General features: G+C 41.6%; 1 protein-coding gene across 1 annotated transcript in view; it reads left to right on the forward strand.

The window, feature by feature from the left end:
* Positions 1–7,260: 7,260 nt before the first annotated feature.
* Positions 7,261–14,815, forward strand: part of LOC122815427 (extracellular calcium-sensing receptor-like) — a 257,829-nt gene continuing 250,274 nt past the window's right edge. Inside the window, exon 1 of the mRNA XM_044087915.1 lies at positions 7,261–7,506. Coding sequence (XP_043943850.1) covers positions 7,261–7,506 — 246 coding nt within the window. The remainder of the gene's footprint in view (positions 7,507–14,815) is intronic.

A 14,815-nucleotide genomic window follows, 5' to 3' on the forward strand; every position in this document is an offset into this window, starting at 1 on the left:
GTGTCTATCATCTCCTCCCAGGCTGATATCTATTGGATCCCCTTTAAATAACACAAACATTTAAGACAGTTAATGACAGACCCCTGACTATGGGATCAATTTTCAGGGGTGTGTTGCCAATGTGAAAGTTACAAATGCAGTCATGTTTGCCAGAGGATATGATTATACATCATACTCATCATCACCATCATCAACCCCTTTTTTCCATTTTCTACATGGGGTCATAGGTCATAAGTGTGTACTAAGCTAATGGTCCTGGAGCCTTTACAAGCCTAGCCCTTAGAAGTGCCCTGGCATCATGCCACCTGACCTTAGTTCCCAGTGCCTCTATCAAGTAGAAGCACTGGAGTGATCCCCGGGGTGAACTTTCTATTTTCCATCCACTCAACAAGATTTCACTTGAAGAGGGCTAGTGACGTGCTCTGCTTGACATGTGTGGGAAGTTTATTCCAGAGCATGGGCAGTCTCTGGGTTATGAACCTGTCTCTCCACCATGTTCTGTTGATTGTGGTAATGAGGGTGAGGTCTCTGGAGCATGTGATGCGGAGGGATTGGGATTTCTTTCGATGTAGCATTTCTAACAGAGCTGGGTCAGACATGGCTTTGTAAGTCAAGCAGAGATCGCCTCTTAGTAGATGATATGAGACAGAGAAAAGCTGGATTTTTTTGAGTCTGTCTGTGTAGGACATGTTTAAGGTCTAGGATCCCTTTGTGAGGTACTTTTGTGGCCTCTCAAGCTGTTGCAGGTGTCTAGTGAGGTACATGCCAAATGGAGAATTATACTCGATGACTGGCCTAATGAGGGAAGAGTAGAGAGAGAGAGAGAGATGATGACCTCTTTCTTCCTGGATGCAAAATCCTTGGTAATGAGATGGTAATGAGATGTGCCACACAGAATGACTTTCTGACTACAGTGGCAATGTGGTGATGTCATGGTTTTGTGTTAACTGTCGCCATTGCTCTCGATTCAGTGCCACACTCCTGCCTTCTTTGACACTCATGCCTGACTGTTGCAGATCTTCTCTCACACAATCCATCCACCTGTTTGCTTGATGCCCTCATTTCCTCTTAACTTCTTCCTGTCTGTCCCAAATCTTCTTCACCAGACTATCTTCTGCTTTTCTGCAGATGTGCCAGAAACACCATCATCTGTTCTCTTTCATCTTTTCTAAAATTGGAGATACTTTGGCTTCTGCTCTAACATCCTCATTTCTTTGTCTGTCCCACAGTGTGCACCCTACCACCCATCTCATGCACTTCATTTCCATCACCTGTAGCTTCCTCATCTGGTCAGTCTTTACAGGTCTATATTGTAAAGTCAAATGCTTACCTTATCGAATCCCTAAACGTGGACCCATCTTATCGAACATCCAGAAGAGCGAAACCGGAAACGTCAAATCGTCATGGTTGGCCTTCTGCGGTATAGCTCCACAAGCTAAGTGTGCGATAGTTACGGACCTTAGGGTTAGGGTGTGGGTTAAGTTAAGTGCATACATGGTGGTATATGTAAGATTTAGTGTAGGGTTAGAAGTAGGGTTTAGTTTAGGGTTAGAAGTAGGGTTTTGGTTAGTGCATGTATGTGGTTTATTTAGTTTGTTTGTTTAGGTAGTATGTAGCGGGCAGTGGGGTAGGACAAGTATGAGAGTTCGATGTTTTGAATTTCATGGTTTAGAGCATTCGGTGTTTATGCAGTTCGATGAGGACAGGTCTACGTTTAGGGATTCGATAAGGTAAGCGTTTTGAGTTTAGAATATAGACCTGTCTTTATTGCCCAGGTTTCTGTACCATACAGTAGTACTAGTCGCACCACTGTCTTGTACACCTTACTTTTCAGCTTCTTTGGCATTCTTCTGTCATAGACTACACCTGACATTCTATGCCAGTTGGCTGTAGCCCCTCTGATTCTAGCTTTGACCTCTTCATTCAGACTTGCCTTCTCCTTAACCACCCCTCCCAGATACTTGAAGCTATTAATCTGTTCCACTATCTTCCCTTCTATCTCAATTCTCAGTTGCTTCTGATTTCTCTAGTTTGCTGCCATTACCATGACCTAATCTGTACTCAGTTTTACCCCATGTGCCTTCAGATTTGCATTGCATTTTCCTATCCTTTGCTGATGTTCTTGCTCAGAGTCTGCCTGTAATGCTGCATTGTCTGCATACAGCGACTTTGTTGATTTGTGCCCTCTGCCCTCTGACCTGTTTGCTAATGTAGTCAATCAGCAGTATAAATAGCAGTGGGCTCAGAGATGAACCCTGGTGTACATGGACTCCCATGGGAACCCCTCTGTGAGACCGAACATTGTTTGTACTAGTCATTGGGTCCTTGTACATAGCCTCTGCTAATTCTACCAATGTTTCTGGGACACTGAACTACCACAAGACTGCCCAAATCAGTTTTCTTAGGACCTTGTCATATGCTTTCTCCAAGCCTAGGAAAGGCCAGTTGGACTCTTTCCTCATCTCTAGCTTCTTGACAACTACCTGTCTCACTGCAAACATCAGGTCAGTTGTGCTGCTTCCTGATTTGAATCCAAAGTGATTATCTCCCATCTTACTTTCTACTACTCTGCGTATCCATTTGTCAGTCATCATCTCCAGAACTGTCATGCAGTGTGACATGAGCTTGATACCTCTGTACTGCCCATAGTTGTGGATGCCCCCTTTGTTCTTGTACACTGGCATGAGTATGCTTGTTCTCCAGTTATTTATGATATACCTTTCTCTCCACACTGCTATGAATACCCCCAGGAGCCATTTCTCCCCTATCTCACTCAGCATCTTTATCATATCTGCTGTGACCTCATCTGAGCCTGCTGCTTTCCCTGACTTCATTTTCCTTAGTGCTGCTCTTACTTCTGGTGTGAGCTCTTCCTCTTTTGTCATAATAGTCTGTGTCTATCAGGACAGATAGAACAGAGGACTGCCTGGGTCCACATGAGTGGACAAACAGGCCATTCGAGACTTCTGTCTGGTAAATGGCTTGATAGTAGCCAACAGCCAAAATGGTTCAGAAAGAGAGACAGTCACAAGATCACATGCAATGTGTAACTCAGATTTCCTCCTAGTAAGGAAAGGGCACTAGCATAGAATCAGTGATTGCAAAGTCATCCCCAGTGAAACAGTCAGCCTTGCAGCTGATTGTGGTAACCAGTGGTTTATCCTGGAGGCTGACTGTCCTGATATGTGCATTCAGGTCACTCATCATTATTAACACCAATTCATGCTGTCCTACTTTATCTAGTCATTCCTGCAGCTGCTGTCTAAATGTCTGTTCTCTTCACTATCACAACCCTGCTGTGAGCATAGCCTGACATTATGAACACTGGTTTAGCATTACACTGAAGTCTGATTGCCATGAGTCTGTCACTAATTCTGAGGACATACCTAACTGCCTTCTGAAGCCTCTCTGTCTCACCAGAATTCCCACATCATTTCTAGTCTGTCCTCCTCCTGAGTAGTAGACTTTGGATCCCAAGTGTCTTGCTGCACTGCCTTTCCATCTCATTTCTTGCATACATACAAGGTCCAGCCTTTTCTATGCCATCATGTTATCCACTTCCAACCTGCATCCTTTCAGTGAGCCCACACAGAGTGTAACAATTCTTAGTTCATGTTTGGCAGGTTGATTGGTTTTACATCCACCTTTCAGTTATCCCACGTAACCTAAGCTGGGCAAGTGATCACTGGTTGGCCAGTAGCTTATGGACCCCAGGGATGCTGGGCTTTATGGCTGGCACACACTGGCCAATAGTGTTACATAAAGCCCTCCCAGTGGGTCCATGGTGTAGCTCGGGTCCTCAACTCACTTATCACCAGCAAATACCTATATGCCCATTTGCCAACATTACTCAATATGACCGAATCCCCTAGAGCCATATTTCACTGTTGAGTGGCTTCCTGGGTTCTGTTTGTGAACCAGTTTGCTCTCTAATGTGTTACACAGAGATTTGCATTTAGCTTAGCGGACATACCTATAATACCTGTGTGGGATGGTATTGACACAGAGATTTGCATTTAGCTTAGCGGACATACCTATAATACCTGTGTGTGGGATGGTACTGAATACTTTTGCAAGGTCTGGATATGTGGTTTGTACTAATTTGCCCTCATCCACTACTGCAGTAAGTTTTTGAAGAAGCCAACCAGGTTAAGTAGGTAGGACCTGCCCTTAAGAAATCTGAAGTGGCTTGGGTTGAGAGTTAAGTCCATAATAATCCTTTCCATGGCCTTACAAATGAGACTGATCAGGCTTATGAGTCAATAATTACCCTGGTCCATTTATGCAAGGGAATGCCTGCTGCTGTCCACCATTCATCTATCATTTGTTTTAAGACTGATACTAAGTAGCCTCTGTAGTGAGGGGGGGGGGGGTCAGACAAATCATGTTTCAGGCTGACCAGCAAGCAGTCTGGCATGTTGTCTGGCTTCAAATAAGAGGTGGTCTTGGCTTTAGAATTCTAAGTTCTTGTTTTCTTAGAATTCTATTTATTGAGACCATTATTCTGTGTTACTTGTATTCCTAATACAGTATTTCAATAAAACATGACATATTAGATCATTATTGTATGTCGTCTCTGTGTTTATTGTAATGTTTCTGTAAAATTCCAAGTATTACAACATTACTGTACATATGCCTTTCTCACTGTTTGAAGCCTTTCTCTTAGGGGTGCTACTAATTATTTTAATCTTTTATTAACTAGATTAGTGTTTTTTTTTTCAGGGAAGACCTGAAGCTGCAATTATACTACTTGGAGAAATGTGGCCAGGGAACTGGAGAATTTCCCCTACTCTTTTTGACAGGTGCTATGGGATCTTTTATATGCACTTATGTTACCACCATCTCCAACAGATGGGATATCAGTTTAACATTTCATCTAGAGTAAGACACACAGGAGTACAGCTCGCCACTTTATGCAGCACTGCAGTAACAGCTGTTGTTTTAACTGGTGTTGGAAAAGAACTCACAGCCTTCTGCACCAAAGGCGAGTTTGCTACCTGTTGCACCACTGACACAAGGAGATTTTACTGCCCGGTCAGTTTATTCTGGTCAACAAACATAAACAAAACTTTAACTAACTAACTAACTAACTGACTGACTGACTGACTGACTGAATGACTAACTAACTAGACTAATAATGCTGGTTACTTGCTTTTAAGTTTTTCAAGTATATCTTGTGAGAGTCATCTGTATGTTAAGAACTTAACTTTCTTTTTCAGAGGGGGATTGGCATAATGGTTAAGGCCTTTACCTCACAAATACCAAGTACAGAGTTTCAGTCTGACCTCTGGTTATTTGACAGGCTTGTAACTGTCTGCAGACTGATAGTCTAATATTTATCTGTGAACCATTTCTTTCTTAACCAAAACTCTGTATCATATTGTATTTATTTATTTTATTTATTTTTATTTTACATTTGTTGACCGGGCTAGTCCAGCTGGAGGCCCGGGGAGAAAAGCTCCACAATTAAAACAAGGTTAAACATTTAAGCAACAATGCATACATTTTAGTGTAGTAGAAAATACAGCGAAAAAAAATCAGGTAAAAAACAAATAGCCTAAGCTATATATTCATTTTTTTTTAGAACAGTACAGTAATTTAGTCATTTGAAATAGCAGGGAAAGATAGTGATTTTTACGTAGGGAGGTATGGCTGAAGAGCGAAGAAGTCATTTAGTCTGGATTGGTACAGGAGCAGAGCCAGAAGTTGTTAAGATGTAATAGAAGTTGTTTTTTGAAAAGTTGAAAGGAGTCTAGTGAGGTAATGTGTGGGGGAGGTTATTCCATATTTTCCCTATGGAGTTTGAAAATAGACAGTTACCTGCTGAATTTGTAATTCTAGTTGTGGTGACTTGTATCTTTTCGGCAGATCGCAACTGTTTCAAGTTTTTGTAGGGAGTAAGGAGGTTACTGAGAGCTGGTGTTTTGTTGGTTGATAAAGAATGTTATGTGTAATTAAGAGTTGTTGATAGATAAGCTTGTTAGGTAGTTCTAACCATTGTAATTGTTTTAAGTTATTACAGTGGTGAGTTCTGTACTGGGATGCTGTGGCAAAGCGGGCTATATTATGATAGGATGTAGTTAGTTTTTCAGGTTACCTTTAGAGAGATTGGTGTAAATAGAGGAAGCATACAGTAGGGTGGAGATAAGATGTGATTGAGCTAAGGTGGTCCGTGCTTCTGGAGTAAGGAAGGGTTTTATTCTGTACAGTGAACCTATCTTTTTATTTACTGCTTTTATAGTGTTATTGATATGACAATCATAGTTAAGATTATTATCAATAGTAACACCAAGCAGTTTGGTAGTAGAGTCTGGGGAGATAAGAGAATTGTCAGCTGCAGTAACAGTAAAATTTAGTTGAGGAGATTTGTGGGTAGGTGAGAATAGTAATAGTTTTGTTTTCTTGGAGTTGAGAAGGAGACATCTTTTTGAGAACCATTGTTCAACGGTTGAAAAGGTAGATTGTGTGAGTGACTGGAGTTCAGATTGGGTGGGAGCTGTACAGATGATGGTAGAATCATCTGCATATTGTATGCAGGTAGTGTTATGGATAGATGATTGAAGATCATTAATAAAGATAGAGAATAAGAGTGGGCCTAATATTGATCCTTGAGGTACTCCTAAGGAGATAGGTAGTAGAGCAGATAGAAAAACATATTGTATGTTATGATATCCTTCTAGATCACTGTTGCAATATTCCTTAAAGATGGGATGCCCTACCTTGGGCAACCAATCGCTCGGCCAGTATAGATTACATTAAAAGAGATCTTGTTTTTAATGGACAGCATCTTTAGGCGCCCGGCACAGAACATAATAAAAGGGACATACTGATGCAACTGCCCCCCAACTTCTTTTGCCACCAGTTCAAATGTTGTTTCCATTTGGTTTGAACATTTTGTTACTGTACTGAATTTTGGGCAACCCCAGATAAGTGACCCATTGGGGTTATTTCTACTTTTGTTTTTACATTTATGTTCTTGATCTTGTATTTTTATCACTACCTATAATTCATGTCATCCAAGAGGGGAAAATGTCATTGCGGGAGGCAGATTCCCCATAGGGATCATCATGAACAGTGCCATTTTGTTTGGGCGCTTCCCACGACCATACCTCTTGTTATATCTGCAAGGCATTTTTGTCTAAGACACTTAGAAGCCATTTATCTTCCCTGGCCATTTATCTTGAAAACTAATGGCCTAGACAGTTGGCTCGGGGTATCAGGGCAGAATCCTTTAATCCCAAGATACTCCCGCTAGGTAAAATGAAGGCCAAGAAATCTCGTCCATACTCTTTATCTGTCCAACCTCCACCAGACATCGCCCTAGAAGTGGGTGACAGCTCTGTACGTTATTCATTGTTTACTTTGGATTACTCTGCTGTGACTCCACCAGAAGCTGGCATGGATCTGTCTTTCCGCTTGACCTTTGAGGCTTTGCATGCGTCTGCTCCAGATGTCAAAGGGGAACCACAGTTGATTATCTCAGAGGCTTTTAGAGAGATTCCACAGGTATTGATCAGGGAGGAAGTTCTGGGCTCCCTTCTCAAATCTCACCATGGGTCGGAACCTCCAATATTTGTTAGGGCCGATGTTGCCTCTAAGAAAAGATAAAAAATAAAGCATGTTTCAGTCTGCCAGTCTTACAGTCACATTTAGCTTTGTAATATGCTAAATCCTTCAGCATAGCTTTAAGTACCACTGTATCTGGACTGTGGCTGACATAGCCAAGAACCAGTACACCTATCTGGCATAAAAATAAATATGTCTAAAAGAGACAGGGCATGATTATAAGACGGTCAGTGCCCATACCTCTCAAATGTCACATTTTTGCAGAATGTCTGGACTTTTGCCTCACAGTTCTGGTCTGTTCCTCATAAAATTTGTGGTTTTCTAGTAAATCGAGGACTGAATGAAATAAATAATCAAAGACATTTGAGTTTCAGACTTCATATATTTTCAGAAAATGTATGGTAAAACAAAACCTTTTAATTCTATCAACTTTCCAAGTTTATCAGAGCAATATTTAAAATCTGTCCCTGTTTTTGGGGCCCTTGTCCTGCCATTATATTGGCTTTGTCCAGATTTTTTGTGCTTAGACATTGATGTATACCTATCAGTACAGTCATATACAGGAACTTATAGTCAAGTTATTTTCAAATGTATAAAACAAATGTTGCACCTTGTTACAACTTGCCACATTCAGTAATATTACTACCAGCTGGCATAAAATAAACACATATCAGTTTAGAATAGATGTTTAAGGGCATGGGGTGCTAACAAACTTAATCCAGCAGTCCTGGGTTTGAATCCTTCAGTCTCCATTTCCTTACTATGAGATTTTTGAGCAAGTCCCATAAACAGCACATGCTTTTGGGTTGCCTCTGAAAAGTGGAAACTGGTTCTAGTGGATTTGTCTTGGTAAGGATGAATAGAACGTTACCTTTCTCAGCTTTGTGGGGAAATTTCAGTGACCACCAAAATAACCAATATCTTTAAAAAATGTTTCTGCAGTACCTTAAAACTTGACCAAACACCTTTTGACTCTCCTACATGTCATTGTATGTATGTGTGCATTATTTTCCTTCTTGTGTTTGTGATTAAAACTGACAATGTAAATATCAATTCTTCCATCGCTCTGATATGCCATAACATGGTGGATTATCACGAGCACTGAAAAAGATTCTAGAAATATTTTTGTTTTCACTTTTTCATCTCACTCAGAACATGTCTTATGTCACATTATAATTGTATTATGTTTTGGGAGTTTCACTACAAACACTGTGCAGTGTGCCTAGGGTGCTGCTTGTGCTCAAAGCCAGGGACTTGAGCATCATGTAGTATGGCTAGGGTGCTGCTTGTGCTCGAAGCCAGGGTCTCAAGCATCTTGAAGTATGGCTAGGGTGCAGCTTGTGCTCGAAGCCAGGAACTTGAGCACCTTGTAGTGTGGCTAGGGTGCAGCTTGTGCTCGAAGCCAGGGACTCGAGCACCTTGTAACGTAGCTAGGGTGCTGCTTGTGCTCAAAGCCAGAGACTCAAGCATCTTGTAGCATTGCTAGAGTGCTGCTTGTGCTCGAAGCCAGGGACTCGAGCACCTTGTAGCATTGTTAGGGTGCTGCTTGTGCTCAAAGCCAGGGTCTCAGGCACCTTGTAGCATGGCTATAATGCACCTTGTGCTCAAACATGAATATGTGCTTGGGAGAGCAGTCATACTCCTGCTTGAATTCCAGTATGAGTTTGGGCAAGCAGCTGTGAGGATTTAGCAGGAGAGAGGTTTAGGGTTAGGGAGCAGGAGAGAGGTTTGGGCATACGGAGCAGGAGGAGGATTCAGGGTTATGTAGAAGGAAGGGAGTTTTAGTGTTAGGGAGTAAGAAAGAGCTTTTATGTCTGACAGTGATGGGAACTCAGTTTTATGGAGCAGAGCTGGCATATTAGGTTAAAGTGCAGGAAGAGAGTTTTAGGGTTAGGTAGCAATTAGGGAATTAAGGAAGAGGGTTGGAGTTTTGGGTTTATGGTGTGATTGGGGAGTTTAGGGTCAGAGATAGTGAGTGGAGGTTTAGGGAAAAAGGGACAGAGAAGCTGGGTAGGAAACTTGATGCAAGCTTTTGGCTTAGAATTTAGTTCTGTAGGGCTTTGTAGCTTAAACAATTGGGTGATGGGAGGGCCTTGTAGAAATGGAAGATCTAGCTAATGAGAGTTAGAGCACTTGCTTTTTTGAGCAAGTGGCAGTGAGAAGGTGTGTCATGAGATAGCGCTTTGTGAGCACCTGTAGTACCCCCTTTTTCCCTACTGTTACTATGTATTGTACTACAGTGTTTGCATTTATACAAATTTAATATGTTTTACTTTGTCATCTGTTTGTATTTTACTAGAAACCAATCACTTCAGGCTTTAATACAGTCTGCATATTGTAAATGGCTGTATTTTATATCCTCTGGAGCATTTTTTCCTTGGATCCTTTTAGAAAAATGCTCTTCCCAGTACAGGGTGGCACTTTCAACAAAATGTCAAATGCAATAAATCAATATGTTTTGCATACTCCAAATGGTCAAGTGTTAATTTTATAGCTGTGAAACTGATGCCAGCTTTCTTAAAGAGGAAAATCTGTAGAAGTCTTAAATTGAATCTGATTTTGTACATATGGACAGGCAGTTAGACCACTTTGTCTGCTTAGCTCTGGTACTTTATCAAGAAATTCAGGCTCACATGTCAGTTTGAAGTCTATAAACAGAAACTGTGTTAAGCTGAATTATATTCTTATTGTTTAGAACAATGTGTTTTTAAATGCATATTACTTAACAGTTTGCTAACATCCTCCGATGGCACATATTACTCATTTTACATATGCCTTACATATAATTATACCTCCAGTCTCTCCCTTAAGTTTTACAAAGCAAATGGGTGGATTTTAGTGTTCTGCAGTAACTGATGATTTCTCACCAAAATTTAGTTCCAATGTCACCTGAGTTTACCTTCCACTATAATTAGACCCTAATCGTTGTTTATTCAGTGCTCTACCTGAGTTTACTCTGCACTACAGTTAGACCCCAATTGTTGTTTATTCAGTGCTCCAACCTGTCTCTCTGTTACCTGTTCCCAGGATTCTCTGTAATATGCTTGTCATTTTGCTCTTTGGGTTTCTGCAACACATGCGCTGCAATCCTTCCCTGCCTCCTTATAAGTAAAAGGTGAAAAAAGTGAAGCAATGAAATGGGTGTTAACCTGTTATGATACCGTACAACATTTTAAATAACTGATTCCTTTGGCAGTACTGAGCTTGTTTACAGATCAGTCAGGCTTTCGTAAAATGTATGCTCCTGCTGTTTTGAATAGCGGTAGTAACTTGGATGGCCAAGTTTATTTTAGCCACCGTAAAATTGGGATAAGTTATCCTATATACTACTTGCATACTGTTTATGTGATAACTTCTTTCTAACTTTCATGTTTTGTCTGCGTGGATAAACAGCTCATTACAGTTGCCAGTTCATCCTTTACGAGTGCTTTCAATGCGGCATATTTCTGGCTTCTACACCTAGTATAGTTGCTCCCCCTCTAATGTTTGCACTTCAAGTGGCTCAGCACTGCCATCTACTGTCATTATTTTATGTAGTCTGTCCTCTTATGAAGGAAATTCTCTGATAACATCAGTGGTATGAAATGCCTAATTCCGACCACTAGAACACTAACTTATGCTAGGAAATAGGAATGTAAAGTGATTTCATTGCAGGAAGCACCTCTTTTTCACAAAGAACTTCACAGATTGGAAAAAAAATAATGTGCAAAATCTCCATTCATTATACGTTCATAAATTGATAGAGATTTACTTGCCTATTGATCTGTGGGGATTTTAAGAATTCCCTCGATAGTTTTTAGCTGTTAGAGTTTACATATGAATAAATCAGAGATGGACCAGGAAAGAATATGTTGGGACATTTACATGACTCCCCTGTCTGTGAAGGACAGGGCTGCTGATCTGGGGATTTGCAGTTACCCATAAGTCCTTGTGAATTTCATTTGAATATTCCGAGTAAGAGAAGTACTTAGCTTTATGTGGAGTGAAAGACGGTTCATAATAAGTCTTATTCTCTGCGATACAAATCTATTCCTGCAACATGTTCAATATTTTCACAGATTAAGATGCCTTGAATGTAAATTTATGATATAATTTGACTTGGGTCTGGCAGAATATGGTCGGCTAAAGCACTGTAAGAAAGGTATAGGTCACCTCTAAGTAGTCCGTTTGATGCTGAGAAGAAGGATAAGACTTCGAGGTAGTCTGCAGAGCTTTTACAATGTAGGCTCTTGATTTTTTTTCAGTGATAAAACATTATGGTTGTCCAGGTAAGACAAATGTTTGGACAGGTACATACTAGGAGGGGTTATACTCCATGACTGACTGGATGGCGGAGTGGTGCAGCGGTAGCATTGTTGCCTCACAGCAAGAGGGTTGCTGTTTTGATTCTAGGATGGGTTGCCTTCTGTGCAGAGTCTGCATGTCCTCCCTGTGTTTGTGTGAGTTTCCTCTGGGTTCTCTGGTTTCCTCCCATGTTACAAAGACATGCATCTGGATCCCTTCTCCCTGGGCCTCTGTTGCAAATTGACTTTGTTCCAAGTTGGACTTTTCTGGTTAAGAAATGTATAATAAATAAATAAAAATAATAGGTGCCAGCTACACTGGACAACTATATTCCTGGATCTGGACACAGTGCCTTCATATAACTGCAAAATGCCAACAACGAGAGCACCGACACCGGAAGATCAACAACAGAGATGATCGACAGTTGAAAATCCCGATGCTGAGAACACTGACATGTTAAGGTAAGTGTGGGGTTAGGGTTAGGGGTGGATTAAGGTAAGTGTGGGGTTAGGGTTAGGGGTGGATTAAGTGAGTTAGGGTTAGGCGGGGGTCAGGTGAGTATGCGATAGTGACAGACTGTAGGGTTAGGGGCGGGTTAAGTGAGTTAGGGTTAGGGCACAGGTTAAGTGAGTGTGCAATAGTGACAGACCTTAGGGTTAGGGCTTGGGTTAAGGTTAGTGCATAGATAGTTGAAAGAAAAATAGCCAATGACTCTAAGGATAACCACAGGGCCTTCTTTAACTATATCAAGAGTCTAGGGGCAAACTCTCAGATATGCTCCGAGCTAGTGCATAATGGCCATAAATACACTGAACCAACCGACATTGCCAACATCTTGGCTGACAAGTTCAGTGCAAACTTCACCCCCCCCCCCTCCACCAAAGGGGCTAGCACCCATCCCAGAAGAATGTGGCACTCCAGATATCTCAGACACACAAGTAAAGACAGCTCTTGCAAAGGCCAAAAACACAGCATCAGTGGGACCAGATGCTATCCCAGGTTGTATCTTACACAAGCTTCAAAATGAACTAACCCCCCCATCTCAAATCACTATTCAAACTCAACCTCTCTACAGGCTATGTATCCAAGAACAGTCGTACCACTCCACAAAGGTGGTGCCACAACTGACCCTGGGAACTATCGACCTATAAGCTTGACTAGCTTGGTCTGCAAAGCCAGGGAATGCATTATCATGGAGCTCATTAACAGGGACATTGGGAACCTCCAGACACTGGACTCCACCCAGTTTGCCTTTGTTAAAGGCAGATCTTGCCTCCTGAACTTGGTTGACTTCTTCAAAACAGTCACCAAGGCCATAGATGAAGGGAAGGTGGTCCACACAGCATATCTGGACCTTGCTAAGGCATTCAACACCATCCCACACTCAGGAATCATAGACAAACTCACCAGCTTAAATATCAACCCCCATGTCACGAGATGGGTTGCCGATTGGCTCTCAGACAGTACCCACACGGTAAGAGTGGCAGGTGCCATGTCTGACTCTAAACCAGTCACAAGCGGAGTCCCACAGGGCTCAGTCCTGGGACCCCTCCTGTTCAGTATATATTTCTCCGAAGTACAGGCAAAGGCGGAAGGACTGTGGCTAACCAAGTTCGCAAATGACTGTAAATTGGGTGTAATAATTGACTCTCCAGCTGGCACAGACATCCTGCAAAAGGGTATCACAGAGACAAACACCTGGTGTCAAAGTCACGGCCTTAAGCTAAATGCCAAAAAATGCATAGTAATCCCATTTGGGAAAAACAAAGTACCTACAAACTACCACATAGATGGGAATCCACTAAGTACAGAAGAAGTAATTAGGGACCTGGGTACTCAAGTAGATAGCATGCTCTCCTTTGATAACCACATAGCCAAAACGGTCAGGAAATCCTTCTATGTGGCACACCTGATCACAAAGGGTTTCTCATCCAGATCCAAGGAGGTGATTGTGCCCCTTTACTCCTCACTCATTAGGCCCATAATAGAGTACAATGCCCCATTTGGGATGTACCTCACTAAACACCTGCAACAACTAGAAAGACCACAGAAGTACCTCACTAAGAGGATTAAGGGCCTTAAACAATTACCCTATGAAGCACGACTAAAAAAGCTCCAGCTCTTCTCAGTCACTTACCATCTGCTCAGAGGTGACCTTTGCTTGACCTATAGGGCCATGTCCAACCCTGAACTAATGGACATGCTTCACCTCAAAAAAACGAGATCCCTCAGAACCACTCGTTCTAGCAACTTGAACCTTTGTACAACAATAAACAGGACATGCTGGAGGGATTATTTTTCAAAGGACATTTACTACACTGTACTTATAGGACATAACCATAGTTCAGGATAGGGACACAGATTAATTAATAAATGGAACATTTTTTTTGTGATTTAGCTCCTCATACTCCCAAATAATCCAGTATGATACCTGCAGAATTGTCACCAAAAGCACCCTTCTACTGGCCATTTACCCATTTCTTCTACCATAGCCCCCTGTTAACCTACAGTGAAAGATCTGATCCAGGTCTAAACCCAAGAAAGTTACATGGTACTATCCCTTTCCCACATCCAAAACTAAGACATTCCAGAATACACGGTAATATGCCTTGTCCAAGTTTGAGACCAACACATTCCAGGCTATGGTAGCATGCCTTGTCCACGTCCAAATCTAAGACATTGAAGGATACATGGTCATATGCTTTGTCTAGGTCCAAACCCAAGACATTCCAAGTTACATGGCACTATTCCTTCTCCACATCCAAATCTAAGACATTGAAGGACACATGGTCATATGCTTTGTCTAGGTCCAAACCCTAGACTTTCCAAGTTACATGGCACTATCCCTTGTCCACATCCAAATCTAAGACATTGAAGGACACATGGTCATATGCTTTGTCTAGGTCCAAACCCTAGACTTTTCAAGTTACATGGCACTATCCCTTGTCCACATCCAAATCTAAGA

This window comes from Protopterus annectens, chromosome 1.part1 (genome assembly GCF_019279795.1).
Source record: "Protopterus annectens isolate FY-2018-M chromosome 1.part1, PAN1.0, whole genome shotgun sequence".
In the NCBI taxonomy this organism is placed as follows: domain Eukaryota; kingdom Metazoa; phylum Chordata; order Ceratodontiformes; family Protopteridae; genus Protopterus; species Protopterus annectens.